The sequence below is a fragment of the Trachypithecus francoisi genome, unplaced genomic scaffold (genome assembly GCF_009764315.1).
Source record: "Trachypithecus francoisi isolate TF-2019V2 unplaced genomic scaffold, Tfra_2.0 Lachesis_group12, whole genome shotgun sequence".
Taxonomy (NCBI): domain Eukaryota; kingdom Metazoa; phylum Chordata; class Mammalia; order Primates; family Cercopithecidae; genus Trachypithecus; species Trachypithecus francoisi.
The window spans coordinates 68,874,687-68,902,387 of NW_022681457.1; the positions used below are offsets into that span (position 1 = coordinate 68,874,687).

Below are 27,701 nucleotides of genomic sequence, written 5' to 3' on the forward strand. Positions count from 1 at the left end.
CCATGCTGATACAGGGGAGATCAATTTTGGGGTTCTGGAATAAGTCTGTCCCACATCTGTCTTGATTTCCCTTGGCATCCTCCCCACCAGTTCCTCATGAATATCCCGGTTCTTGTGCCCACTCACATACCTCAGATCCCTTCACTCCTCCCCCCAGTTGGCAGCCTCTACAATTCATCCACATGCTCCCTCCCCCAGCAAAATAATTCAGGTCGTGGAGACAAAAGGCTTTTATGTTAGGTTCTGTCTGCCCCCTTGTTCCAGCAGTGGTATGCTCAGTGAGAGGCACAATTTAAGCAGTGTCTTTGGTGCTGATACTAGCTGCTTTCATCAAATACTTAGCATCTTGTGCTTTAGCATGTTATTTATGTAAGCTCCCCTAGGATTCTCTAACGCACCCTGGTATCCTGGCTATGAATTCAAGTCCCATCTTTACTTATTTGGTGTGGGTCCTCCCTCTGAGCCGGATTTCTCATCTACAAAATGAAGACAACAGTACTTCCCTCCTGGGATCATTGAAAGATTTAGGGAGCGTATCCTCCCACTTCCCAAATATGTTTGAACCTCTGACTTGCTTAGGAGCATCATTCAAATCACAGATCTAGTCCCGACTTACTGAATCAGGACCCCCAGGGCAGGAAGAGCTTGGGAATCTGAATTTTTTTTTTTTTTTTTTGAGATAGAGTCTCACTCTGTCACCCGGGCTTGAGTGCAATGGCGCAATCTTGGCTCATTGCAACCTCCACCTGCTGGGTTCAAGCAATTCTCATGCCTCAGCCTCCTGACATAGCTGGGATTACAGGTGTGCACCACCACGCTCAGATAATTCTTGTAATTTTAGTAAAGACAGGGTTTCACCATGTTGGCCCAGGCTGGTCTCAAGCTCCTGACCTCAAGTGATCTGCCCACCTTGGCCTCCCAAAGTGCTGGCATTACAGGCATGAGCTATCATGCTTTCCTGGGAATCTGAATTTTTTTTTTTTTTTTTTTTAAACGGAGTTTCCCTCTTGTCGCCCAGGCTGGAGTGCAATAGCACGATCTCAGCTCACTGCAACCTCTGCCTCCCAGGTTCAAGTGATTCTCCTGCCTCAGCTTCCCAAGTAGCTGGGATTACAGGCACCCACCACCACCCCCAGCTAATTTTTGTATTTTGTAGTAGAGACGGGGTTTCACCATATTGGCCAGGCCATAGTGGTCTTGAACTCGACCTCAGATGATCCACCTGCCTCGGCCTCCCAAAGTGCTGGGAATACAGGCGTGAGCCACCACACCCTGCCCAGGAATCTGAATTTTCAGCAATCAGTTAATAGCAAATAAGCTGCGATTTACTGGGTACTAAGCACATACTATGAGCATTACAGCCACTTTATATAAGCTCATTCACTGTCCTCATAACATCCCTAATATGCAAGTGAGCATGTTTTTTAATCCTCAATCTGTGCCTGCCTCAGTGAGGAAATTCAGGCAGACACAGAAAGGCTAAGGGATTTGCCTAGTCACACAGCTAGGAAGGTGCAGCACTGAGACTCGAATCCACACAGCTTGGCTCAAGTCTACCATTAAATTTGTTTGTCCTGGCCAGGTGCGGTGGCTCATGCCTGTAATCCCAACAGTTTGTGAGGCCGAGGCAGGTGGATAACGAGGTGAGGAGTTTGAGACCACACCAGCCTGGCCAACATGGTGAAATCCCGTCTCTACTAAAAATACAAAAAGCCAGGCGTGGTAGGTGCCTGTAATCCCAGCTACTCATGAAGCTGAGGCAGGAGAATCACTTTAACCCGAAAAGCAGAGGTTGCAGTGAACAGAGATCATGCCACTGCACTCCAGCCTGGGAGACAAGCAAAACTCCGTCTCAAAAAAATAAAATAGGCCGGGCGTGGTGGCTTAAGCCTGTAATCCCAGCACTTTGGGAGGCCGAGACGGGTGGATCACGAGGTCAGGAGATCGAGACCATCACCATCCTGGCTGACAGTGAAACCCCGTCTCTACTAAAAAAAATTTAAAAAAACTAGCCAGGCGAGGTGGCGGGCACCTGTAGTCCCACCTACTCGGGAGGCTGAGGCAGGAGAATGGCGTAAACCGGGAGGAGGAGCTTGCAGTGAGCTGAGATCGCGCCACTGCACTCCAGCCTGGGCAACAGAGCGAGACTCCGTCTCAAAAACAAATAAATAAAAATAAAAATAAAATAAAATCCATAAATGTGCCTGTCCTGTGCCAGGTGCTGTTCTTGCCAGTGGGGATACAAGAGAGAACACTGCCTTGCCAGCATGAGGCTTGTGGCCTGGTGCTGTGCACGCCTCAGGGGATTCTGATAATTAGCTGAGTACAGTTGCCAGCACAGGGCCTGGCTCAATAAATATTAGCTGCTGGCTTCTGCTCACTTACTGTTTATTGACTGGCTACTGTACACCAGGGCCGGGGCTGTGTCCTGGGGGCCCCGGGGCGACAGAGGTGAACTCCTCAGCCTGGAATGATCCACTCCACTGCAGCCTCCCCAAGGTCAGGACCGCAGCCGATGCTCCCCTCCTCTGCCCCAGCTGCACATTCCCGGCTGAAGGAAGTTCTCAGCCTGGCTTGGGCTTCCAGCAGCGTCGGAATTCCCGGTATTCGAGGAGGCAGGGAGGGAGAAGGGGCCTGTCTACTCCAAGGCCTGGAGCTGGGAAGGAGAGGCAAGCCCCTTTCCAGTCCAGATGTGTCCCAGCTGTGCCTCTGGGAAAGCGCCAGGAGCCTCAATAAGGGGGTCTCTGGACCCCCGGGGAAAACCATGGGCGCCAGGCTGGCCCCCGCCCTCCGCCCTCCTCCCGGTGTCTGTGAATTCCCCTTCTTCCCTCCCGCCCAACTCCTACTGCTGCTTCTCGGCCCCATCTCCGTCACCTTCTCAGGAAGACCTTTCCTGCTGGCCTACCTTGGTTCCCAGCCCAGTCCTCATCAAAGCTACAGCTAAATCAGGTTCCGAAAGGATAAGGATCGTGCCCGCTGTCCTCTCCAGGACATTTAGGTTAATACCAGCTAAACCTAGTTAACCCGAGTTAACTCTGGCTGCAATGCAAAACTTGGCAAGCTGCAAAACATTTTGCCCCTAGGGTAGCTTTCTCACCCTGTGTCACCAACCTCACAGGGATGTGGATACCTCCAACAATCTGATGCTCCATGAACCCCACTCCTTTACTTTACTTTAATTTTTCTTTTTTTGAGAAGGAGGAGTCTTACTCTGTCGCCCAGAGCTGGACTGCAGTGGCGCAATGTCGGCTCACTGCGACATCTACCTCCTGGATTCAAGTGATTCTCCTGCCTCAGCCTCCAGAGTAGCTGGGACTACAGGCGCGTGCCACCATGCTCAGCTAATTTTGTACTTTTAGTACAGATGGAGTTTCACCATGTTGGCCAGGCTGGTGTCCAACTCCTGACCTCAAGTGATCCGCCTGCTTCTGCCTCCCAAAGTGCTGGGATTACAAGAATGAATCGTTGCGCCTGGCCCCCCACTCCTTTACTTTTTATTAAATTTAATTAATTAATTTGAGACGAAGTCTCTCTCTGTTGCTCAGGCTGGAGTGCAGTGGCACGATCTTGGCTTACTGCAAACTCTGCTTCTGTGGTTCAAGTGATTCTCCTGCCTCAACCTTCAGAGTAGCTGGGACTACAGGCACCCGCCACGACGCCCGGCTTTTTTTTTTTTTTTCTTTTTTTTTTTTTTGTATTTTTAGCAGACACCAGGTTTCACCATGTTGGCAAGGCTGATCTCGAACTCCTGATCTCAGGTAATCCACCTGCCTTGGCCTCCCAAAGTGCTGGAATTACAGACGTGAGCGACCGGGCCCGGCCCCCCACTCCTTTTACGTATCCTGTGTCAGTGCTGTCCCATACAACCTTCCTCGATGATGGAAATGTTCTAATTTGTGCGGCCCCGCTTAGTAGCCATACATAGTTTCTGAACACTGGCTACTGTATCAACTAGGGTAGATACATAGAAAATGAGCAAGAGGACAAAAAATCTCGAGTTGTTAAACGTTCCCCCTGAGCATTTAAGTGCTGGACCTCCCTATTGCCTGCAGAGGCTGGAACTAGGAAGTAGAGATCACTGCGCTCCCCAAACAATGAAGTTCACTAGCTTCCTATGAGTCATTAGCCACTCAACTAAGCTCTCACTTAACGTCAATAGGTTCTTGGAAACTGTGACCTTAAGCGAAAGGACGTATAAGGAAACCAATTTGTTTAAAAGACTGTTATTACAGGATCTGCTTTGTTTTGCTTAAGTCTATTTCCGAGCACCTATCCAAGATGCTGAGGATGCACTGTGCTTTGAAGCCCAACTCCTCTTCCAGCACCGGCAGCAACCCTTGTGTCATCTGTGACTTCTTGGGAGGGGAAAGAGGGCTGTGGTCCCTCAGTGGCCCATGATGAGCACATGGCCCGCCACAGGTGTTCAAGGGAAGCGAATGAGCAAGTTGAGGCGATAGGCACCCGAAAATAACTCACCACACTGTAATCCCAGCACTTTGGGAGGCCGAGACGGGCGGATCACGAGGTCAGGAGATCGAGACCATTCTGGCTAACACGGTGAAACCCCGTCTCTACTAAAAATTACAAAAGAAACTAGCCGGGCGAGGCGGCGGGCGCCTGTAGTCCCAGCTACTCGGGAGGCTGAGGCAGGAGAATGGCGTAAACCCGGGAGGCGGAGCTTGCAGTGAGCGGAAATCCGGCCACTGCACTGCAGCCTGGGCCACAGAGCGAGACTCCGTCTCAAAAAAAAAAAAAAAAAAAAAGGCCGGGCGCGGCGGCTCAAGCCTGTAATCCCAGCACTTTGGGAGGCCTAGACGGGCGGATCACGAGGTCAGGAGATCGAGACCATCCTGGCTAACATGGTGAAACCCCGTCTCTACTAAAAAATACAAAAAACTAGCCGGGCGAGGTGGCGGGCGCCTGTAGTCCCAGCTACTAGGAGGCTGAGGCAGGAGAATGGCATGAACCCGGGAGGCGGAGCTTGCAGTGAGCTGAGAACCGGCCACTGCACTCCAGCCCGGGCGACAGAGCGAGACTCCGTCTCAAAAAAAAAAAAAAAAAAAAAAAAAAACATAAAAAAATAACACCACAGACATGGTGGTCTCCCTGACTATTCCTACCGGCCAGCAGCTCCTGGTTCCCATGTCCTCTACCTCAAGGAGCCCACGTGACTCCTTCAGGCTGTCAGGCACCACCTGACTCCCACAGCCTTCTGTACTTTTCCCGCAAGCGGCCACCCTGACTCCTTAGCTCCTCATATTGAGGGGCCACAGGGTAGAGATGGGGCCTCTTGGGCAGATTTGTGACAACCTAAACTGGTAGACAAGAACCTGGGCTCCAGGTCAGGCGCGGTGGCTCACGCCTGTTAATCCCAGCACTTTGAGAGGCCAAGGCAGGAGGATCACCTGAGGTCGGGAGTTCAAGACCAGCCTGGATAACATAGTGAAACCCTTGTCTCTACTAAAAATACAAAAATCAGTCAAACATGGTGGCGCTCGCCTGTAGTCCCAGCTACACGGGAGGCTGAGGCAGGAGAATTGCTTGAACCCGGGAGGCGGAGGTTGCAGTAAGCTGAGATCACGCCATTGTACTCCGGCCTGGGCGACAAGAGCAAAACTCCATCTCAAAAAAATTAAAATAAATTAAAAAAAAAAAAAGAACCTGGCTCTTCTACAGCCCAGTTGCCTGTCCAAAATGCCACTTTGGGCCCGGCATGGTAGCTCATGCCTGTAATCCCAGCACTTTGGGAGGCTGAGGCGGGAGGATCACTTGAAGATAGGAGTTTGAGACCAGCCTTACCAACATAGTGAAACCCCATCTCTACTAAAAATACAAAAATTAGGCCGGGAACGGTGGCTGACACCTGTAATCCCAGCATTCTGGGAGGCCAAGGTAGTCAGATCCCAAGGTCAGGAGTTAAGAGACCAGCCTAGCCAACATGGATAAACCAACATAGTGAAACCCCATCTCTACTAAAAATACAAAAATTAGCCGGGTACGGTGGCATGTGCCTGTAGTCCCTGCTACTCGAGAGGTTGAGGCAGAGGTTGCAGTGAGCCAAGATGGCACCACTGCATCCCAACCTGGGCAGCCTTGGTGACAGAGACTGTCTCAAAAAAAAAAAAAAAACACAAAAACTGGCCTGCACTGTGGTTCATGTCTGTAATCCCAACACTTTGGGAAGCCGAGGTGGGCAGATCATGAGGTCAAGAGATAGAGACCATCCTGGCCAACGTGGTGGAACCCCGTCTCTACTAAAAATACAAAAATTAGCTGGGCATAGTGGCACACGCCTGTAGTCCCAGCTACTCAGGAGGCTGAGGGAGGAGAAACGCTTGAACCAGGGAGGTGGAGGTTGCAGTAAGCCAAGATCTCACTACTCCAGCCTGGCAACAGAGCAAGACTCCATTTCAAAAAAAAAAAAAAAAGCCACTTTGACTTTTTACTGTGTCCTTGGCAAGCAACTTCCTGGTTCTACTTTCCTGTTCTACAAAATGAGAAAACCTAAAAGTGACTTCGTCTACAAGCAACACTTTTTACTTCTATATGTTCCCTGTTTACCAGTGCTGTTCCCCAGAACTTTCTGCAGTGACAGAAATGTTGTATGATCCCTGTAGCCTGGTACAGTGGCCTCGTGGTAGCAGCTGAGAACTCACTGTATGTTGCCTCTTATTACACAGCAGTCGTTAACAGACCAAGTCCCTAGATCCCCATAAAGCTGCCAGCCCAGCACAGTGGCTCACGCCTGTAATCCCACCACTTTTGGGAGGCCAAGGCGGGCGGATCACCTGAGGTCAGGAATTCGAGACCAGCCTTGCCAACAAGGTGAAACCCTGACTCTATTGAAAAAATACAAAAAAATTAGCCGGGCAAGGTGGCAGGCACCTGTTTAAGCAATTCTCTGAATCAGCCTCCCAAGTAGCTAGATTACAGGCATCCACCACACCCAGCTAATCTTTATATTTCTAATAGAGATGGGGTTTTACCACCTTGGCCAGGCTGGTCTCAAACTCCTGACCCTGTGGTGGTGATCCACCAGCCTCGGCCTCTCAGAGGGATTACAGTTGTGACCCACCCCACTGGGCTCTCCTTGTTTCCTTTGTATTAAAGATCATTGGCTAGGCATGGTAGCTCGTACCTGTAATTTGGATACATTGGGAAGCTGAGGCAGCAGGATTGCCTGAGCTCAGATGACCAGGCCTGAGCAACACAGTGAGACCTGTCTACAAAAACAAAAATTCAGCTGAGCGTGGTGGCTCTTGCCTATAATCCCAGCACTTTGGGAGGCCCAGGAAGGTGGATCACTTGAGGTCAGGAGTTTGAGACCAGCCTGACCAAACATAGTGAAACCCATGGATACCTGTAATCCAAGCTATTTGGGAGGCTGGGATTGAAAAAATAGACACCCACAAGGGTGAGCCATATATCCACCAAGGTCTGCAGCCACCAATGGCCCAAACCACTCCCATCTCAGTTGTGCCTGCACACTAGACTCTACGGGAGGTATAGAGACAGAGACCCCCTGCCTTCTGCCTCCACCCATCCACGCCAAGCCCAGTGTGACCACTTCTGGGGAGGGTTAAAATCCAGACTGGCAATAGGTCGAGGATGTTTACTGATTTCTGTCTGGTTAAACATCCGATACCAACACATAAGGCCACACACAGTTCTTGAAACTTTAAAATCCCTCAAAAACTGTTTATTACACAGATGAATTTTGATAGTCATGATGGGCTTATCGGTAGGATTTCTGGTAGCGAGCACGGGCACCAGGACCTCCAAACTTTTTGGACTCGCAGCGACGGGGATCAGCTACCAGCAGGGTCCGGTCATACTGGATGAGGATGTCTTTGATCTCCTTCTTGGAAGCCTCATCCACATCTGGCAAGAAGAGTAGGGATGAAGATTTAGATAATCACAGAGTCCTTAATGTGATCCCCACACACCCACCTACCTCATGGGAAGGACCCATGCTCACTCACATTTCTGGTAATAGGCCACCAGGGCTTTGGAGATGGACTGACGGATAGCTGTGAGGAAGACACACATATAAAGGATACAGGAGTTCTGTGAAGGCCTCCCTCCCAGAGCCACCTCCCCTATGTGCCCAGTTCCTGGGACTCACCATATATCTGGGCTACGTGACCACCACCCTTCACACGGACACGGATGTCCACACCAGCAAATCGCTCCTTGCCGAGAAGCAGAACTGGCTCCAGCAGCTAAAGGAACAGGGGGAAGGAACAGGGATTTAAGTTACATGCTGTGCAGCTTAGTCATCTCACTGGGCTTCTCTTTGTCTCTGTGGCTTCTGCCACCACTGGCCTCAAAGTACTAGTGGTTAGGGGTCAGGGTGTCACTCCGAGCCCCCCCTACAGAGTAAAGTAAAAAAAGCCAGATTATGAGACTGCTGAAGTGGCAAGAAATATAGGCAAGGTAAAGGGAACAAGATCTGGGCTCCCTCCTACTTGTGTACCTCACTGGACCTCAAACACCCTATCTCTAAGACTGGTTCTTAGAAGGCTGAACAGTAAGGAGCATACCAGTGGCTTCTGAAACTTCCAAGGGTGAGTTTCAAACAGTCGAAAGCCATCCCCTGAACTATTCAGGTGCCTTTTCTATTTCCCATCTGAGCTGCCTTTTCTTTTTTTCTTTTTTTTTCTGACACGGAGTCTCGCTCTGTCGCCCAGGCTGGAGTGCAGTGGCCGGATCTCAGCTCGCTGCAAGCTCTGCCTCCCGGGTTTACGCCATTCTCCTGCCTCAGCCTCCCGAGTAGCTGGGACTACAGGCGCCCACCACCTCGCCCGGCTAGTTTTTTGTATTTTTTTTAGCAGAGACGGGGTTTCACCATGTTAGCCAGGATGGTCTCGATCTCCTGACCTCGTGATCCGCCCGTCTCGGCCTCCCAAAGTGCTGGGATTACAGGCTTGAGCCACCGCGCCCGGCCCTGAGCTGCCTTTTCTTTGCGCCTCACGGATTTCCAGAATTACAATACAACCTGTCCCTGTCCCTAGACCTTTCCCAGCTCTAGGTCTTTTACCAGTGCCTCTGTCTGGATACTTTCTCTACCTGCTTTCAGCTCACAGGTCTCCTTCCCCAGTTCTGACCACTTTGGATCAGCTTCTGGTATTCGGCTCAGTCCTCCCCAGCTAGGCTGGCAGGTCCATGAAGGTAAAACCTGAAGTCATCTGGATTACTGCTATGTCCCCAAAACTCAACAGAGGGTACACATACAAATCCTTCAAATAAAGTGACAGCCAATAACAGTAACATTCAACATGTGCTATACAAAGGAATCTCAGAATTTTTATTAAATTCAAGGCCAGGCATGGTGATCACATCTGTAATCCCAGTCCAGGCAGAAGGATCACCTGAGACCAAGGACCAGCCTGGGCAACGAAGTGAGACACCATGTCTACAAAAGAAAATTTCTGAAATGAGCCAGGCATGGTGATGTGCCTGTAGTCTTGGCAACCGAGAGCCTGGGGTGGAAGGATCTCCAACTCAGGAATTCAAGGCTGAAGTTCATTAGGATTGTGCTACTGCACTCCAGGGTGGGTGACAGGAAGATACTTTTTTTTTTTTGGAGTCTCACTCTGCCGCCCAGGCTGGGCCCAGGCTGGAGTGCAGTGGCCGGATCTCAGCTCACTTCAGCTCACTGCAAGCTCCGTCTCCCGGGTTCACGCCATTCTCCTGCCTCAGCCTCCTAGTAGCTGGGACTACAGGCGCCCGCCACCTCGCCCGGCTAGTTTTTGTATTTTTAGTAGAGACGGGGTTTCACCATGTTAGCCAGGATAGTCTCGATCTCCTGACCTCGTGATCCACCCGTCTCGGCCTCCAAAGTGCTGGGATTACAGGCTTGAGCCACCGCACCCGGCCAAGATACTATTCTTTAAAAAGAACCTTATATTTAAAAAAAAAAAAAAAAAATTTTTTTTTTTTTTTTTTTGAGACGGAGTCTTGCTCTGTCCCCGGGCTGGAGTGCAGTGGCGGATCTCAGCTCACTGCAAGCTCCGCCTCCCGGGTTTACGCCATTCTCCTGCCTCAGCCTCCGGAGTAGCTGGGACTACAGGCGCCAGCCACCTCGCCCGGCTAGTTTTTTTGTATTTTTTTTAGTAGAGACGAGGTTTCACCGTGTTAGCCAGGATGGTCTCGATCTCCTGACCTCGTGATCCGCCAGTCTCGGCCTCCCAACGTGCTGGGATTTTTTTTTTTTTTTGAGGCGGAGTCTCACTCTGTCGCCCAGGCTGGAGTGCAGTGGCCGGATCTCAGCTCACTGCAAGCTCCGCCTCCCGGGTTTACGCCATTCTCCTGCCTCAGCCTCCCCAGTAGCTGGGACTACAGGCGCCCGCCATCTCGCCCGGCTAGTTTTTGTATTTTTAGTAGAGACGGGGTTTCACCGTGTTAGCCAGGATGGTCTCAATCTCCTGACCTCGTGATCCGCCCGTCTCGGCCTCCCAAAGTGCTGGGATTACAGGCTTGAGCCACCGCGCCCGGCCAAAAATTTTTTTTTTAACTGACCCTGCAATGCACATGTTCTTTCTTTCTTTCTTTTTTTTTTTTTTTTGAGATGGAGTCTCGCTCTGTTGCCCAGGCTGGAGTGCAGTGGCCGGATCTCAGCTCACTGCAAGCTCTGTCTCCCGGGTTTATGCCATTCTCCTGCCTCAGCCTCCCGAGTAGCTGGGATTACAGGCGCCCGGCTAGTTTTTTTTTTGTATTTTTTAGTAGAGACGGGGTTTCACCATGTTAGCCAGGATGGTCTCGATCTCCTGACCTTGTGATCCGCCCGTCTCGGCCTCCCAAAGTGCTGGGATTACAGGCTTCAGCCACCGCGCCCGGCATGTTCTTTCTTTTAAAAGTAGTAAATTTCAGAAGGGGCAGAAATCAGACTCTGGTTTCTTTCCATTCTGAGCCAAAGAAACTGAGAGTCCCAAACAGGGAACAGAAGAACCCCTTTCACAAGCAAGCATTTAAACAGACCCAAATTCGGCCGCGCGGCTCACCAGGCTGGTCAGGAGTTCTAGACCAGCCTGGCCGACCGACATGGTGAAACCACGTCTCTCCTGAAAATACAAAAAATTGCCGGCCGTGGTGGTGTGCGCCTATAGTCCCAGCCACCCGGGAGGCTGAGGCAAGAGAATTGCTTGAACCCGGAGGGTGGAGGTTGCAGCGATCCGAGATCGTGCCACTGCACTCTCCAGCCTGGGCGACAGAGCGAGACTCCCTCTCAAAACAAGTAAATAAATAGAATAAAAAATAAACAGACCCAAATTCAAGCTATTGCAATACTTAGTGAGCACTTACAATGTCTAAACGCTGCTTTAGACGCTTGGGGTTTATCAGGATCAAAACATTGATCCTCGTGAAAATAAAGCTATGAAACCGGTGTTCCTCCACCCTTTGGGTCACCCCCCCATCCCAGTTAGATGAACTTCCTAACATTCCAGTTTTCAAAGCAACCCCTTAATCTTCAACATCCCCATCTCAGCTTTTACATCTTCTGAACCTCAAGCCCGGCTCTATTGCCAAATACCCTACTCTTCTACAACCCATACAACTTCTAAACATCCCGCTGCTGCTACCAGCCCCCTCAGCTTTCAAGAACTACTATATCTCCAAGAGTCCTCCATCCACTCAACGCTGGTGCCCGATGCCAGCACCTTGTATTGCAGCGTGCGCGGCTCAATCATCTCCAGGGGCCGCCCATTCACCTTGATGAGACCATTGCCGCGTTTGCAGTGCGCCACAGCTGTGGCTGTCTTCTGTGGGATAGAAGAGGAAGAGTGGCCCCGTGAGCTCGGGCTCCAGCTCCCATGTTGCCCCCTGTATTTCTGCCCACCGTCCTCTCCCAGATCCTGACCTTCTCCTTCCCCTCCCCTTCCCATTCGGCGTCTAGCTCACCTTGCGTCCGAAGACCTGCACGGACTGCAGCGGGCCCTTGGACGGCATTGATGCGACCGTGGAAAAGAGAACCTAACCGCGCGGCGCTCCAACCGGAAAAGGAAAGCCCGGGGTCACCCGGGCCGCTTTTCAGGGTCTGCGCAGGCGCCTTGAGCGCTGCGTCGCGACGGGAGAGAGCTTTACGGCTTCTGTTGCGGCTAAGGGGCGGGGCGTCTGATCAGCCGCGGGAAGGCCCTTAGGAGCTCAGAGCGGGCGTGCCCTGTGAGGCGGAAGTGGCGGGCTCTGTGGGCGGAAAGGGCGGGTCGTGGGAGTGTAGCGTGCGGATTGATGGGAACGCTTCGTGAATGTGCTTCGCGTCCTCGGTAGTCGTCGATTGCCGCAGCTCTCCTTTGCGTTCTGACTCTTTAATAATCTCCCTTCGCCCCTTCTTTAAATCAGTTCCCACCCTCCCACTACCTGTAATCTTTCTCACCTCTGGACTCTTCCCCGAATCCCCCGCATCAGAATCTTCACTCTGGAATCTACTGCAAGAAATCTGACTGGATTCTCAGATTCAGGACTTCCAGAATCCTATCCTCCCTAGAATCCCCCTCCTTCGGGATCCTCTCCCAGAATCCTTTCCCCCTCAGAGCCCCCTCCCCTCAGAATCTCCTTTTCACCAGAATTTCCTTCCTTTTAGTCTCCTCTTCCCAGAATGTTTCCCATCCTTCTCTCAGAAGACCAACCCGAAATGTTCCTCTTAAGAGCGCTCAACTTAGACCCCCCTTTTCCCTGAATCTCCCTCCATTTGGTCCTCGTCCCCTCAGTCACCCTTGCCAGAATCTTCCTCTTGTCAGGACCCAGTACCTCTGGAATCTCCCTCCTCCAGAATCTCCCTTTCCCAGCAAATCCCCCTTTCCCAGAAAATCACTCTTTCCGAGAAAGGACCCCTTTCCCAGAACACCCCGCCCCGCAAATCCACAAAAACTTCTCTCTCAGAGACCTGTCCCTCAAAATCTACCTTTCTCCTGAATTTATTTCCCTTCCGAGACTCCTCTTCCCAGCAACTGCCTTCCCTAGAGTTTTCCTCCCCTTAGAATTCCCCTTTCCTCAGAGACCCTCCCCCAATAATTCACCTCTTCTGCGTCCCAACCCTAGAATCTCCCCCCCCCTTTTTTTTTTTTTTGAGATGGAGTCCTGCTTTGTCCCCCAGGCTGGAGTGCAGTGGCATGATCTCTGTTCACTGCAACCTCTGCTTTCCGGGTTAAAGTGATTCTCCTGCCTCGGCCTCTTGAGTAGCTGAGATTGCAGGCATGTACCACCACGCCTGGCTAATTTTTGTAGTTTTAGTAGAGACGGGGTTTCACCATATTGGCCAGACTGGTCTCGAACTCCTGACCCCAAGTGATCCACTCATCTCAGCTTCCCAGAGTGCTGGGATTACAGGCGTGAGCCACCGCGCCCTGCCCCTAGAATCTCTTTCTCCAGAATCTCCCAGTCATCTTTTTCCTTTCCCCCAAATCACCCTCCACTTAGGCCTCCTCCCCACAGAATTCTCTATCCCCAGCCCCCAACTCCACTTAAGGGACCCCAGGATTGGGTTGTCCTCGGGCTGCCAGCAGATGTCCCTGCCTCTCTCCCTATCAAGATTCTCCCCAGCCCAGAGATTCCTCTCTCAGGGCTACAGGGAGCCCACAGTTGCCTCAGTTTCTCTGGCAGTACAGGGTCTGGGATCCAAGGTTCAAAAGGACGTGGTGGCACACCTTGCCAAAGAGGGTGGAGACAGGGAGACACTGGAGGGCAGGTCTGGGGCCAGAGGGAAAATCCAGCCTGGAGTCCAGCTCTAAAAGGGTGAGACAGGAGAGGGGCTGTGAGGAGGGAGGAAGGAAGTCCCTAGAGTCTGACCCGGAGGGACACAGAGACAGCCCAGAGAAACATAGGCACACGTGGAGAAGGAGAGAAAGATGAAAAGGCCAAGGGAGAAGAGGAGGAGAAAAGGGAGAGACCAGGACAGTCAAGAGATGGACCCCCAAAACAAGCCCAGTGACAGAGGCAGAGAGGCCAACCCTCAGACAAAAAGGAGATAAAGGCAGGCATGAAGTTTCCAAAATACTTGAGACAGAGGCCAGGTGCAGTGACTCACATCTATAATCCCAGGACTTTGGGAGGCCAAGGCGGGAGGATCACTCAAGCCCAGGATTCAAGACCAGACCGGTCAACATGGTGAAACCGCGCCTCTACTAAAAATACAAAAATCAGCTGGGCATGGTGGCAGGCACCTGTATCCCAGCTACAAGGGAGGCTGAGGCAGGAGAACCACTTGAACCCGGGAGGCGGAGGTTGCAGTGAGCTGAGATGGCACCACTGCACCCCAGTCTGGGTGACAGAGCAAGACTCTGTCTGAAAAATTAAATAAATGAAAAAGGAGAGCTGAGACTTCAAATATTCACCTAGACATAGATAAAGGCTAGCACAGGTGTTTTCCAATGAAGACGGAGGCAGATGAGAGGATGCACACACTCTAACTATACTGTCTCTTTTTTGAGATAGAGTCTTGCTGTGTCACCCAGGCTGGAGTGCAGTGGTGCAATCTGAGCTCACTGCAACCTCCGCCTCCCCGGTTCAAGCAATTCCCCTGCTTTAGATTCTGGAGTAGCTGAGATTACAGATTCTTCTGCTTCACCCTCCTGAGTAGCCCAGATTACGGGCCTCTGCCACTACGCTTGATTAATAATTTTTTTTCCTTTTTTTTTTTTTTTTTTTTGAGACAGAGTCTCACTCTGTCACCCAGGCTGGAGTGCAGTGGCGTGATCTCGGCTCACTGCAAGCTCTGCCTCCTGGGTTCACGCTATTCTCCTGCCTCAGCCTCTGGAGTAGCTGGGACTACAGGCACCCACCACCACGCCCGGCTAATTTTTTGTATTTTTAGTAGAGACGAGTTGCACTGTTTTAGCCAGGATGGTCTTGATCTCCTGACGTCTTGATCCACCCGCTTCGGCCTCCCAAAGTGCTGGGATTATAGGCGTGAACCACTGTGCCCGGCCAATTTATCTTTTTTTTTGAGATGGAGTCTCGCTCTGTCACTCAGACTGGAGGGCAGTGGCTTGATCTCAGCTCACTGCAACCTCTGCTTCCTGAGTTCAAGCAATTCTCCTGTGTCAGCCTCCCGAGTAGCTGGGATTACAGGCATGCACCACCATGCCCAGCTAATTTTTGTATTTTTTAGTACAGACAGGGTTTATCATCTTGGCCAGGCTGGTCTTGAACTCCTGACCTCAAGCCCACCTCGGCCTCCCAAGGTTCTGGGATTACAGGTGTGAGCCAAGGCTATCGGCCTAGCCTGCACTGTCTTAAGGGCCTGTTGGGCAGGGGAGTTCAGGTTCTCTAGTCTCTCCAGATTGATCTTCACACTCTTGCTAAGTCTTGTATCGTCCCTGAGCTTGGGAGTCAGGGAGCGCTGTGACCTAGGCCCTCCCGACTTTGGGGTCACCATCTTTCCCCAGCCTCTGTGGGCACACTCCCTGAATTATCTGTGGCTTGAGTGGAACAATCGGGATAGGACGGCGGGGGGAGTTGGAGGGGGAGTGCCAGTCACCCACTTCAGTCCTCCAGTCTGCTCCACCTTCCTGTACCTCTGTCTTCCAGAATCCCAGATCAAGCACCAGAGAATGTCTGGGAGTGAGCAAGGTGCTGGTGTTGCTTCTGTGGATCATCCTCCTGCTTGTACAGCCCTGGGGGAACCTAGGAATGCCCCTCTGCTGTAGGGAGCCTTTTTACTTCCTTGCGGCCCTCTGAAGATACTAGTGAGTGGAGTGGGGAGTGGAGCCAGCAGACAGGGGTGGGCCAATTGATGGGGCATGGTAGGGGGTGTGTTTGAGGAAGGGTCAGCCTCTTTTCCTCCAAGATCTGATTCTCCTCCTTACCCCTGAATTGTAGGGAAACAAAAATGATGACACCCTCTACACCCCAGATGATCTCCTGGTATCGTATTTGCTTCTTTCTGCAGTTGGAGGTTTTGAGAAAATTCAGTGGTCTCCATGTGTGAGGGTAGCTGTGTGACCATATGAATATGTTGCAGGGAGGAGGTAGTGGGACTGTCTCCTGACCCAGCCCCTAGTCTCGACAGATATATTTTGGTCACTGCTGTCTCCAACACCTAGAATAGGGAGGCATATAATAACAAATGATGACTACAGCTACATGTAAATAGTGCTTACTCTGTGCCTGGTATTGGTTTAAATGCTTTACGTATGTTAGCTTATTTACTCTTTATACCAATCCTATAAGATAAACAGGACCGCCATGTACGGATGTGAACGTTGTACACTGCATAAGGATCCCACATCTACAAAGACGGTACTGTATTCAGTCTGGACATTGTAGATTTGCATATTTGTCAGTTTCCAGCAGATGGCAGTAAAGTATCTTGTTCTAATAAAATCAAGACTTAGAAGGTAGAAGGAACTTAAAAGGAAGGTCTTTTTCTTTTCTGTTTTTTTGAGACAGGGTCTTGCTCTGTCCCCCAGGCTGGAGTGCAGTGGCACAATCACAGCTCACTGCAGTCTCAACCTTTTAGGCTCAACCAATCCTCCCACCTCAGCCTCGAGAGTAGCTGGGACCACATGTACATGACACCATGAATGGCTAATGTTTTTTTTTTTTTTTTTTTGAGACAGAGTCTTGCTCTGTCACCAAGCTGGAATGCAGTGGCACAATCTCTGCTCACTGCTACCTCTGTGTCCTGGGTTCAAGCGATTCTCCTGCCTCAGCCTCCCGAGTAGCTGGGACTACAGGCATGCGCCACCATGCCCAGCTAATTTTTGTATTTTTAGTAGAGACAGGTTTTCACCATGTTGGTCAGGATGATCTCAATCTCTTGATCTCGTGATCCACCTGCCTCGACCTCCCAAAGTGCTGGGATTACAAGTGTGAGCCACCATGCCCGACCTTTTTTTTTTTTTTTTTTAGATATGGGGTGTCACTATGTTGCCCAGGCTGGTCTGGACACCTGGGCTCAAGTGATCCTCCTGCCTTGGCCTCTCAAAGAGCTGGGATTACAGGCAGGAGTCACTGTGCCAAGCTGAGTGTCTTTTTCTAACTTGCACGTAAGTACAGTAATGGGATAGTGTCAGCCCTTAAGGTTGGGATTATCCAGAGCCCTATTTACAAATGAGGTAACTGAGGCCCAGAGAAGTGAAGGGGTTTGTTCCAGGCCACAGATAAGAAACCTTGGGAGTGGGGACTTGGACTTATGCCCTTACCCATAGATACCAGGTCACTTTGTCCCCACTGTGTGTCCTGCTGAGACTCTAGGCTGCTTCAGGTTGGAGCTGTCTGTGATTGGGTTTGAGGAGGGACCATCTGTGGGAACTGCTGTGTTGCAGCTACAGTACCTGCTGGATCCTCTGGGGTCCCAGCTGTGGGTGGCCAGCCAGGGCTGTTGCCGGCCCTGTGAAGGACATCCCCAGAGACCTGTCCCCCTCTTTCTGGCCAAACTCCTGGAGTTACTACAGGGAGCTTGTGCTCAGCACCCTACCACAGCCTGAGCCTTGGAGGACATGGGCTCCCTGGTGCACCTAGAGAGGCTGGGTAGAGAGAGGGAGGGAATAGTCTTTAGCTCCAACTCCCAAACCCTAAGCCTTTTCTTCCCTCTAGGCCAGAGGATCCCACCTGGAGCCCTATGAACCAAGGCGAAGAGGTGAGGAGGAAAGTAAGGTAAGATCTTAAGTCTCTGAGCTCTTGGGCAGGGAGTTGGCTAAATTGCCCCACCTGCCCCCATTCTCACTGTCCTTTAGATACTCCCTCTTCTCTCTTCTTCCAGGAAGGGACAGAGAAGTGCACAAGTATTCTCTAACCTCATCCCTATCCCTTTAGGACAGGGAAGGTCCTGTGGCTCACATCCCTACATCCCTGGCTACAAATAATTACCACTTGAGGCCGGGCGCGGTGGCTCAAGCCTGTAATCCCAGCACTTTGGGAGGCCAAGACGGGCGGATCACGAGTTCAGGAGATCGAGACCATCCTGGCTAACACGGTGAAACCCCGTCTCTAGTAAAAAAATACACACACACACAAAAAACTAGCCGGGCGAGGTGGTGGGTGCCTGTAGTCTCAGCTACTCTGGAGGCTGAGGCAGGAGAATGGCGTGAACCCGGGAGGCGGAGCTTGCAGGTGAGCCGAGATCTGGCCACTGCACTCCAGCCTGGGCGACAGAGCAAGACTCCGTCTCAAAAAAAAAAAACCTTTCCCCTCCCGATCCTCCGCAGATGTCGCCCCCTCACTCCGCCTAGGCTAGCCCTGCCTCTCTCAAGATGGCGACCTGGAAGTGCGTCGCCCGGGCCAGCCCCGGAAATCTCGTGTTAGGTGAGGCCAACGGATAGGTTCTCGCGAGAGGACCCGTCAGCCCCAGCCGGGCGTCGTGCGAGCAGCAGCTGGTACCGAAGGCGGAGGTGGAGCCCGAGCGGTAAGTGCGTGTGCAGAGGTGGCAGTTCCGGGGGCCGCCGGAGGCCGAGGAGGTGTAGAGAACAGATTTGGAAACTGGGGAGGTCTAGCATGTGGCGTAGGAGGGGGTCCGCACTCCAGTTCGCGATTGCCAAAACAAGCCTGCCGGAAGCGCGCTAAGGGGTTTTCTTCTCCCAGGGAACCAGCGGGGAAACTGAGGCTCGGGGTGGCGAGCAGGATTGTGGGACGCGCTGAGGCTGCTGTCTTTCCCAGCAGCAGCGGAAGATGTCGGACAGCGAGGACAGCAACTTTTCCGAGGAGGAGGACAGTGAGCGCAGCAGTGACGGCGAGGAGGCCGAGGTCTGTGGCTGGGGCGCTGGGGGAGACATTGCACCTGGGGGCAGGACTCCGGGTAGAAAGCCCACTGTGGGAGGCTCGAGGGGTTCACAGCGGACTCTGGCTTCTGGGAACTCCCAGATTGTCACAAGAGATAGAGAATTAGGCAAGTCGAAGTCAAACAAAGGGACAGGTTCTGGAGGCCAGAAATGTGTTAGGTCCAGTGAGATAACAGGTGATGTTTTTAAAGTTTATTCTGTGTGCGTATAGTAAGCACTTAGTATTAGTTGTTTTTTTTTTTTTTTTGGTTACGTCTAGTCATTCCAGAAATTTATTTGTAGTGCCTACTACGTACCAGGTGCAGTTCTTTGTCTTTGGGGTACACCAGTAAACAAAGCAGATTTTAAAAATGTCTGCCTGCGGGAATGTACATAGATATAGCCAAGGAATGAACTGTATAGTAAGCCAGAAGGTACTCTGGAGAAAAGGAGAACAGAAAAGGGGAATGGAGAGTCCTGGTTGCACTTGTAATAGGGTCATCAGCATGACTTGTTGGAGGTGAGGGAGTGAGTCTTGGTTAGCTGGAAGTGGAGTATTCCAGTGAGGGGGACCAGCAGGTCCAAAGATGGAAGTGTGTCTGCCGTGTTCAAGGATTAACGAGGATTTGAGAGGCCAAGCTAGGAGGTTCACTTGAGCCCAGAAGTTCAAGGGCAATCTGGGCGACATAGTGGGGCTCTGTCTCTACAAAAATATAAAAAAATTAGCTGAGGCCGGTCTTGTTGGCTCACACCTGTAATCTCAGCACTTTGAGAGGCCAAGGCAGTGGATCACCTGAGGTCAGGAGTTCAAGACCAGCCTGGCCAACATGGTGAAACCCTGTCTCTACTAAAAATACAAAAAAATTAGCTGGGCTTGGTGCCGCCCACCTGTAATCCCAGCTACTCAGGAGGCTGAGGCTGAGAATCACTTGAACCAGGGAGACAGAGATAGTGGTGAGCTGAGATGGCGCCACTGCACTGCCGCCTGGGCGACAGAGCAAGACTCTGTTTTACAAAAAAATGTTAGCTGAGCTTGGTGGCACGCTCCTGTAGTCCCAGTTACTTGGAAGGCCGAGGTGGGAAAATCGCTTGAGCCATAAGGTGAAGGTGCAGTGAGCTGTGATGGTGCCACTGCACTGCAGCCTGGGTGACAGAGTGAGACTTTGTCTCCCCACCACCGCCTAAAAAAAGGGGATCCAGTTTGGTTGGATCAGACTGAGTACAGCAAAGAGTTTATGGGACCCAGGTCGTATAGGATCTTGAAAGCTGTGGTAGGAATTTGGTTTTAACTGAGTAAAATGAAACCTCGAAAAAGTTTGGGCAAGTGAAGATGTGATCTAATGTTTTGAAAGGATCACTCTGGCTTTAGGTCTCTTGAGTACCTCTGTTCCGGGAACCAAAAAACCAACATTTCCTGGGGCATTTCTCATTTCAAATGTTCTTTTATTTGCCATTAAATTTTTTTTTTTTTTTTTTTTTGAGACAGCATCTCAATAGGTTGGCACAGGCTGGAGTGCATAGTCATGATCTCGGCCCATTGCAACCTCAGCCTCCCGAGTAGCAAGGATTACAGGCATCCACCACCACATCAGGCTAATTTTTGTATTTTTAGTAGAAACGAGGTGTCACCATTTTGGCCAGGCTGGTTTTGAACTCCTGATCTCAGGTGATCCACCCTCCTTGGCCTCCCAGAGTGCTAGATTACAGGTGTGAGCCACTGCACCAAGCCCAGTATCCTCCTTTTAAACTTATTTTCGTTTTATTCGTTTGTTGAACAAATCAGTGTTTCCATCTACTACTGTGTTCCACTTACTTGCCACGTGTCTGGTAGGAAATCTTTACTTTTTCGGAGTTGACATTTAGTAGGCAGCAATCATAAACTAGTAAACAGGTGACAGGGTGATTATAGATCTCTTGTTTGATGCACAGAAACTTCAATTGGCTTTTTAAATTAGTAGCCAATGCTTGTGAGGGAGATTTAACATAAAGATTAAGATTTCTTGCTTTTTCTGGGAAAGTGGAAGGAGCTGGCACCCTGGGACCCAGGGTTGTTCTGCAGAGCAGCCGTTTGCTTGATGAGTGGCTGTCCTACTTACAGCTGGGAATTTTCTCCAGTTCCCAGGATATGTTAGTTGCCATTTATCATCTTGCTTGCCTCGTGGCAGAGTGAAGAAAAGGAAGAGATTTCACGTGGCTGTGTTCTGGAAAACGTTTGGTCGATGGAGAGTGCCATGTGTTTTGGGTGACTTGTCCCACTCATTTATGTTGCTTGCTTATCCTATGTGGACATTTGATTGCCAGCCTTTGTTGTGCCCTTTGGGGAGGTGCCTGGTAGTGAATAGTTGGAGAAATTGAGATGCTGTGGTAGGGGAGGGATGAGTGGGAGAGTGACAGGGAGGGCCTTTTCTCTAAGCTGTAGCACTGGATTCTTGGTCTCTGATTCATGGCTTGGAGACACTGCTTGTTGGTTAAAGTCTGGTGGAAATGAGACCAAGATCCCCAGTTCCATTTCCTGTCTGACACATTCTCGTTTGCACTGTACTAGTCTCACTTCCCCAGCACTACACCATACTTGACCCCTCCCTGCTGGCTCCTCTTCAGTTACCAGGTGAGGCAGGAGGGCAGTGTGAGGCCTGTCCCCACCACCAGGGACAGGATTGGATGACCTTTTCAGACAGCCAAATGGTGACATGGTCCTTGCAGGACAGGGTTATGTGGCTAGACAGGTAGGGATGGATGGCAAATAATGAGCTAGTTTTGAGGGGAGCTGCTGGTTCGCCCATCACAGCTACAGCAACCTGTTCATTTATTTCAACAAATGTTCCTTGACTTGTCATGTTGGGGTCATAGCCTCCCTTACGGAGATCTCAGTCTCAGGGCAGAGAGAGTTTTATAGATACACAGTTACTGCAGGGGATGTTGAGGACAGTAAGAGCACATCCAAGCCCTGAGGTGATGCAGAGAGTGGCAGGGACTCTCTCCACTGGGAGGGAGGAGCCAGGTTTGGAAAGAGGCTTCTCTGGGACCTGGCAGAGGGGGACTGATGACAAGGTTCCTAGAAATCAGCCTGTGGTCCTGTCATAGTTTGGGTTGTTAAAACGTGCTTCATTGTGGGCTAGTCAATATTATGTGTTAAGCAAATATTTCTGAAGTCTTCTGTGCTTGGCCCTGGGCTGGGTGATGTTGGGGGACCCAGCGGTGCCTGAGATGGACTGGGCCCTACTATTGGGAGGCTTACAGTGGTCAGGGCTGTGATGGAGGGAGCACAGAGAATTGTGAGCGCAGAGGATGTGCCTGACTCTGCTTGGGGAAGGGGGGCAGGGATGGCTGCCTGCAGGAGGAAGGTTGGTTTTTTTTGTTTTTGTTTTTTTTGAGACGGTGTCTTGCTCTGTCACCCAGGCTGGAGTGCAGTGGCGTGATCTTGGCTCACTGCAGCCTCCACCTCATGGTTAAGCAATTCTCCTCTCTCAGCTTCCTGAGTAGCTGGGATTATAGGGGTGCGCCACCACACCTGGCTAATTTTTATATTTTTGGTAGAGATGGAGTTTCACCATGTTGGCCAAGCTGGTCTTGGAACTCCTGACCTCAAGTGATTGCCTGCCTCAGCCTCCCAAAGTGCTGGGATTACAGGCATTAGCCATCTTGCTCAGCCCTTTTTTTTTTTTTTTTTTTTTGAGACAGGGTCTCACTTTGCACCCGTGCTGGAGTGCAGTGGTGTGATCTCAACTCACTGCAGCCTCAGTCTCCTGAGGAACAAGCAGTCCTCCTACTTCAGCCTCCCAGTGAGCTGGGACAACAAGAATCTGCCACCATGCCTGGTTAAATTTTGTATTTTTGGTAGAGACAGGGCTTTGTCAGATTGTCCAGGCTGGTATCAAACTCCTGGGCTCAAGTGATCCTCCTACCTTGGCCTCCCAAAGTGTTGGGATTACAGGTGTGAGCCACCATGCCCAGCTAGGGAGGGAATATTTTAGTTGAAGTGTTAATGGGGGGCACCCCTTTTATTTTTTTTTTGGAGATGAAATCTCGCTCTGTCTCCCACGCTGGAGTGTAGTGGCACAATCTCGGCTCACTGCAACCTCTGCCTTCCGGGTTTAAGTGATTCTCCTGCCTCAGCCTCCTGAGTAGCTGGGATTACAGGCAGGTGCCACTGCACCCAGCCCCAGAGGAGACTTTTTATACAGAGAACCAGCATAGATGATGGCCAGCACTGAGAGAGCATGGTCCAAGTAATTGAGTGCAGCTGAGGCCTGGTGTTGGGGAGGCAGTCCTGAATGGTGGGAAATGGGGAGAGGCAGCAGGCAGAGCATGTGCTTCTAGTCCAGGCTGGCCGAAGCTGGGCAGGGGACCAAATGGTCAGGTTCATGTTGTTGTTGTTGTTGTTGTTGTTGTTGTTTTTGAGACGGAGTCTCGCTCTGTTGCCCAGGCTGGAGTGCAGTGGCACGATCTCGGCTCACTGCAAGCTCCGCCTCCTGGGTTCACGCCATTCTTCTGCTTCAGCCTCCCAAGTAGCTGGGACTACAGGAGCCCACCACCATGCCCGGCTAATTTTTTTGTATTTTTAGTAGGGACTGGTTTCATCGTGTTAGCCAGGTTGGTCTCAATCTCCTGAAGTCGTGATCCACCCGCCTCGGCCTCCCAAAGTGCTGGGATTACAGGCTTGAGCCACCGTGCCTGGCAGGTTCATGTTTTATTACATCACAGTTTTCCAAGACTGTACCGTATATTCTAGGTTGGGGATGATGAGAGATGCTTTTAGGTGGAATAAGGACAAGACCTTAAGCTACATTGAATCATTTAGTGAGAATATTTCCTTTTCAGTTGTGTGTCTTGTCTTGATTGGATCATGAGAAGGTTTCATTTTAGTGCTTCTGGGTCTTGAACGCCTCTGGGTGGATGAATAGGCCTTAGGCTTAGAGCCTGCAGCAGGCTGCAGTATCTTGCGGGGTCTTAATAACATTGTTTTGCTTTTATCTTTATAGTTACCTTGTGTTTATGACAAACCTTCAAAAAGTTTTAAATTTTGAAACATTGCATAACATAGAAATGTTAAGAACGTGAATGGATTTGAAGAAAATACACATTGAATGTTATCCAAAATGCTTGGGACAATAAGTGTTTCAGATTTTGGATTTTTTTTTTTTTTTTTTTTGATTTTGTAATATTTACACTGGAGCATTCCCTAATCTGAAAATTCAGAATGCTCCAGTGAACATTTACTTTGAGCATGACCTTTTTTTTTTTTTGAGACAGAGTCTCACTGTGTCACCCAGGCTGGAGTGCAGTGGTGCGATCTTGGCTCACTGCAATCTGTGCCTCCCAGATTCAAACAATTCTCCTGCCTCAGCCTCCCAAGTAGTTGGGACTACAGATGCGCCACCATGCCCGGCTAGTGTTTTTTTTTTTTTTTTTTTTTTAGTAGAGATGGGGCTTTACTACGTTAGCCAGGCTGATCTTGAACTCCTGACCTCGAGCCGCATGAGCCACCGCATGCGGCCTGAGCATGACCTCTGAGCATTATGTCAGTGCTGAAAAAGTTTCAGATTTTGAAGCCTCTCAGATTTCAGTTGTTTTGTTTGTTTTTTTCACAGCGTCTCAGTCCATTGGCCAGGCTGGAGTGCAGTAGCACAATCTCGACTCAGTGCAACTTTCACCTCCCAGTTTCAAGTGATTCTCCTGCCTCAGCCTCCTGAGTAGCTGGGATTACAGGTGCCCACCGCCACGCTGGGCTTGCTTTTGTATTTTTGGTAGAGACGGGGTTTCACCATGTTGACTAAGCTGGTCTTGAACTCCTGATGGCAGGTGACCCACCCGCCTCAGCCTCCTAAAGTGCTGGGATTACAGGCGTGAGCCACTGTGCTTGACCAGATTTCAGATTTCTGGATTAGAGATACTCAACCTGGCTGGGTGCGGTAGTTTACGCCTGTAATCCCAGCACTTTGGGAGGCTGAGGCGAGCAGATCACGAGGTCAGGAGATCGAGACCATACTGGCTAACATGATGAAGCCCTGTCTCTACTAAAAAATACAACAAAAATTAGCCGGGCCTGGTGGTGTGTTCCTGTCGTCCCAGCTACTGGGGAGGCTGAGGCAGGAGAATGGCATGAACCCCGGAGGTGGAGATTGTAGTGAGACGAGATCACGCCACTGCACTCCAGCTAGGGCAACAGAGCAAGACTCGGTCACAAAAAAAAAAAAAAAAAAAGAAATGCTGAGCCGGGCACGGTGGCTCAAGTCTGTAATCCCAGCACTTTGGGAGGCTGAGACGGGCGGATCACGAGGTCAGGAGATCGAGACCATCCTGCCTAACACGGTGAAACCCTGTCTTTACTAAAAAATACAGAAAACTAGCCGGGTGAGGTGGCGGGCACCTGTAGTCCCAGCTACTTGGGAGGCTGAAGCAGGAGGATGGCATAAACCTGGGAGGCGGAGCTTGCAGTGAGCTGAGATCTGACCACTGCACTCCAGCTTGGGCAACAGAGTGAGACTCCGTCTCAAAAAAAAAAAAAAAAGAAAAAGAAATGCTCACCCTGTGTTAGGTAAATGGATTGTAGCAATGACATGGAAGAAGTTGTGAAGTTAATGAGTTAAAGATTAAAGTTCAGTATGCATCCATTAATGTTGTTGCTGGTATGGAAAGAGGGATTAGAGGCCAGGAGAGTAGGGAGGAGGCTAGGGTAAGGATCCAGGTGTTAGAGGGCAGTGTCCTGGCCTAGGCTCAGATGTATGGGGCTGGGGGAAAGGATGGGTTGGAGAAATGATGTTCACAGGCAGAAAGGATGAGGATTTGGCGCCTGTCGGTAATTGGAGGAGGCCAGCACAGGTCTAGGGGAAGACGTTGAGGTCAGTTTGGGACACAGTGGGTATGAAAGGGCTCAGAGGACATCTGGGGGAGGCATCCAGGATGCTGCTGGTGCGTGGAGGTCTTGAATTCTGGAAAAAAGTGGGAGTGTAGAGACAGATGAGGGTGTCGTCTGTAGAGACAGGAACTGAGGTCATGGAAGGTAAAATGGCCAGGGAGAGAGTGCATGGAGGGAGAACAAAGTGGCCTTGGACTGAGCCCTGGTAATTGATGTCAGACATGAAGGGGTTAATAGTAAGAGGAGCTTGAAGAGGAGCTGTTGGAGTTTTGAGAAAAACCAGGAGAGCATGGTACGGCAGAAGCCAATAGAGGAGCGTTTCTCCAGGGAGGGCATGGTTGGGGTGCCAGATGCTGCTGGGATGGTAGGGAATACAGAATGGCCACAGAATTAGCAACAGGGCTGGCCAGTGATCTTGGTGAGCAGTGTGGACTAGAAACAGAGATGGGAGTCACTGTCACAGAGATGTCCCCCACCATCAAGGGAGAGGACAAGATGGCCTTGGGGAGTTGTTGAATGGGAAGAGATGGGCTGGTTGCTGTGGCTAACACCTGTAATCCCAGCACTTGGGGAGGCAGAGGCGAGTGGATCACCTGAGGTCCGGAGTTCAGGACTAGCCTGGCCAACATGGTGAAGCCTTGTCTCTACTAAAAAAATGCAAAAATTAACCAGGTGTGGTGGTGCACGCCTATAATCCCAGCTACGCAGGAGGCTGAAGCAGGAGGATTGCTTGAACCCAGGAGGTGGAGGTTGCAGTGAGCTGAGATTGTGCCCCGGCACTCTAGCCTGGGAGACAGAGTGGGCCTCCATCTCAAAAAAAAGAAAGGAAAAGAAATGAGGCCCAAGGACCAAGCTTCATCGAGCTATTATAGTTAAAGACCCGGTGGAAAGTGAGCAAGAAATCTAGTGCAGGGAGAAGCCCAGGTCAACTCCCAGGGTTGGTTGAGTGGCTGGGGAGATGGCAGTGCTGTCTCTGAGGTAGGATGGTAACCAGAGAGCAGGCTAGAGTGAAAGGGGTGTATGCAGAGCAAAGGGGGCTGTGTGATTGGCCAGGCCCATCTGAGGTCAGATTTAGGGTGGGAAACTTGGTTTTCGGATTTTGGGGTAGTAGAATTCTGGTGCTACAACCCTGCCTGACCCCTGTAGGTAGAGGAAGAACGGCGGAGTGCAGCGGGCAGTGAGAAGGAAGAAGAGCCTGAGGAAGAAGAAGAGGAGGAAGAGGAGGAGGAATATGATGAGGAAGAGGAGGAAGAAGATGATGACCGGCCCCCCAAGAAACCCCGCCATGGAGGCTTCATTCTGGATGAGGCTGGTATGTCACAGTGCTGGGCCAGTGCTTAGCAGAGGCTGAGATTCCACTTTTAGTTCCATTTCTTTTTTTTGAGACAGAGTTTTGCTCTTGTCGCCCAGGGTGGAGTCCAATGGTGCGATCTCGGGTCACTGCAACCTCCACCTCCCAGGTTCAAGTGAGTCTCCTGCCTCGGCCTCTCAAGTAGCTGGGATTATAGGCATGTGCCTCCACACACAGCTAATTTTTTGTAGTTTTTGTAGAGACGGGGTTTCACCAGGTTAGCCAGGATGGTCTCGATATCCTGACCTCATGATCCACCCGCCTCAGCCTCCCAGAGTGCTTGGGATTACAGGCGTGAGCCACCGCGCCCGGCCATATATCCGTATATATATATATATTTTTTTTTTTTTTTTCTTTTTTTTTTTTTTTTTTTTTTTTTTTGAGACGGAGTCTCGCTCTGTCGCCCAGGCTGGAGTGCAGTGGCCGGATCTCAGCTCACTGCAAGCTCCGCCTCCCGGGTTTACGCCATTCTCCTGCCTCAGCCTCCCGAGTAGCTGGGACTACAGGCGCCCGCCACCTCGCCCGGCTAGTTTTTGTATTTTTAGTAGAGACGGGGTTTCACCGTGTTAGCCAGGATGGTCTCGATCTCCTGACCTCGTGATCCGCCCGTCTCGGCCTCCCAAAGTGCTGGGATTACAGGCTTGAGCCACCGCGCCCGGCCTTTTTTTTTTTTTTTTTTTGAGACGGAGTCTTGCTCTGCCACCCAGGCTGGAGTGCAGTGGCCAGATCTCAGCTCACTGCAAGCTCCGCCTCCCGGGTTTATGCCATTCTCCTGCCTCAGCCTCCCAAGTAGCTG

General features: G+C 50.9%; 2 protein-coding genes and 1 long non-coding RNA gene across 5 annotated transcripts in view; 2 read left to right on the forward strand and 1 right to left on the reverse strand.

Annotated features, from left to right (window-relative positions):
* Positions 1–7,670: 7,670 nt before the first annotated feature.
* RPS16 (ribosomal protein S16) lies at positions 7,671–12,069 on the reverse strand. The gene is made up of 5 exons (XM_033226187.1): positions 11,902–12,069; positions 11,661–11,762; positions 8,126–8,222; positions 7,983–8,030; positions 7,671–7,881 (listed from the first exon to the last, which is right to left on the reverse strand). The coding sequence occupies exons 1-5, from the start codon at positions 11,947–11,949 to the stop codon at positions 7,736–7,738; spliced, it is 441 nt and encodes a 146-aa protein (XP_033082078.1). The 5' UTR covers positions 11,950–12,069; the 3' UTR covers positions 7,671–7,735.
* A 3,327-nt stretch (positions 12,070–15,396) lies between these two features.
* Positions 15,397–17,686, forward strand: LOC117092517. The gene is made up of 3 exons (XR_004440830.1): positions 15,397–15,683; positions 15,817–15,861; positions 17,536–17,686. It is a non-coding gene; the product is annotated as an uncharacterized LOC117092517 (long non-coding RNA).
* Positions 17,687–18,151: 465 nt separating this feature from the next.
* SUPT5H (SPT5 homolog, DSIF elongation factor subunit) overlaps positions 18,152–27,701 on the forward strand; it is a 36,342-nt gene continuing 26,792 nt past the window's right edge. The window contains exons 1-3 of one of the 3 annotated variants that reach the window (XM_033226188.1): positions 18,152–18,343; positions 18,520–18,681; positions 26,701–26,866. In XM_033226188.1, coding sequence (XP_033082079.1) covers positions 18,607–18,681; positions 26,701–26,866 — 241 coding nt within the window. In that variant the 5' untranslated portion in view covers positions 18,152–18,343; positions 18,520–18,606. Of the gene's footprint in view, positions 18,396–18,519; positions 18,682–26,700; positions 26,867–27,701 lie in introns of all 3 variants that reach the window. The other 2 variants (XM_033226190.1, XM_033226189.1) reach the window with 2 other exon arrangements.

Coding starts and splice junctions, on each gene's coding strand:
- RPS16 (XM_033226187.1), bottom strand. CDS start 11,949: ATGCCGTCCAAGGGCCCGCTGCAGTCCGTGCAGGTCTTCGGACGCAAG. Junction 11,763..11,901: donor TGCAGGTCTTCGGACGCAAG/GTGAGCTAGACG, acceptor TCTATCCCACAG/AAGACAGCCACAGCTGTGGC. Junction 8,031..8,125: donor TCACGTAGCCCAGATATATG/GTGAGTCCCAGG, acceptor TCTTCCTCACAG/CTATCCGTCAGTCCATCTCC.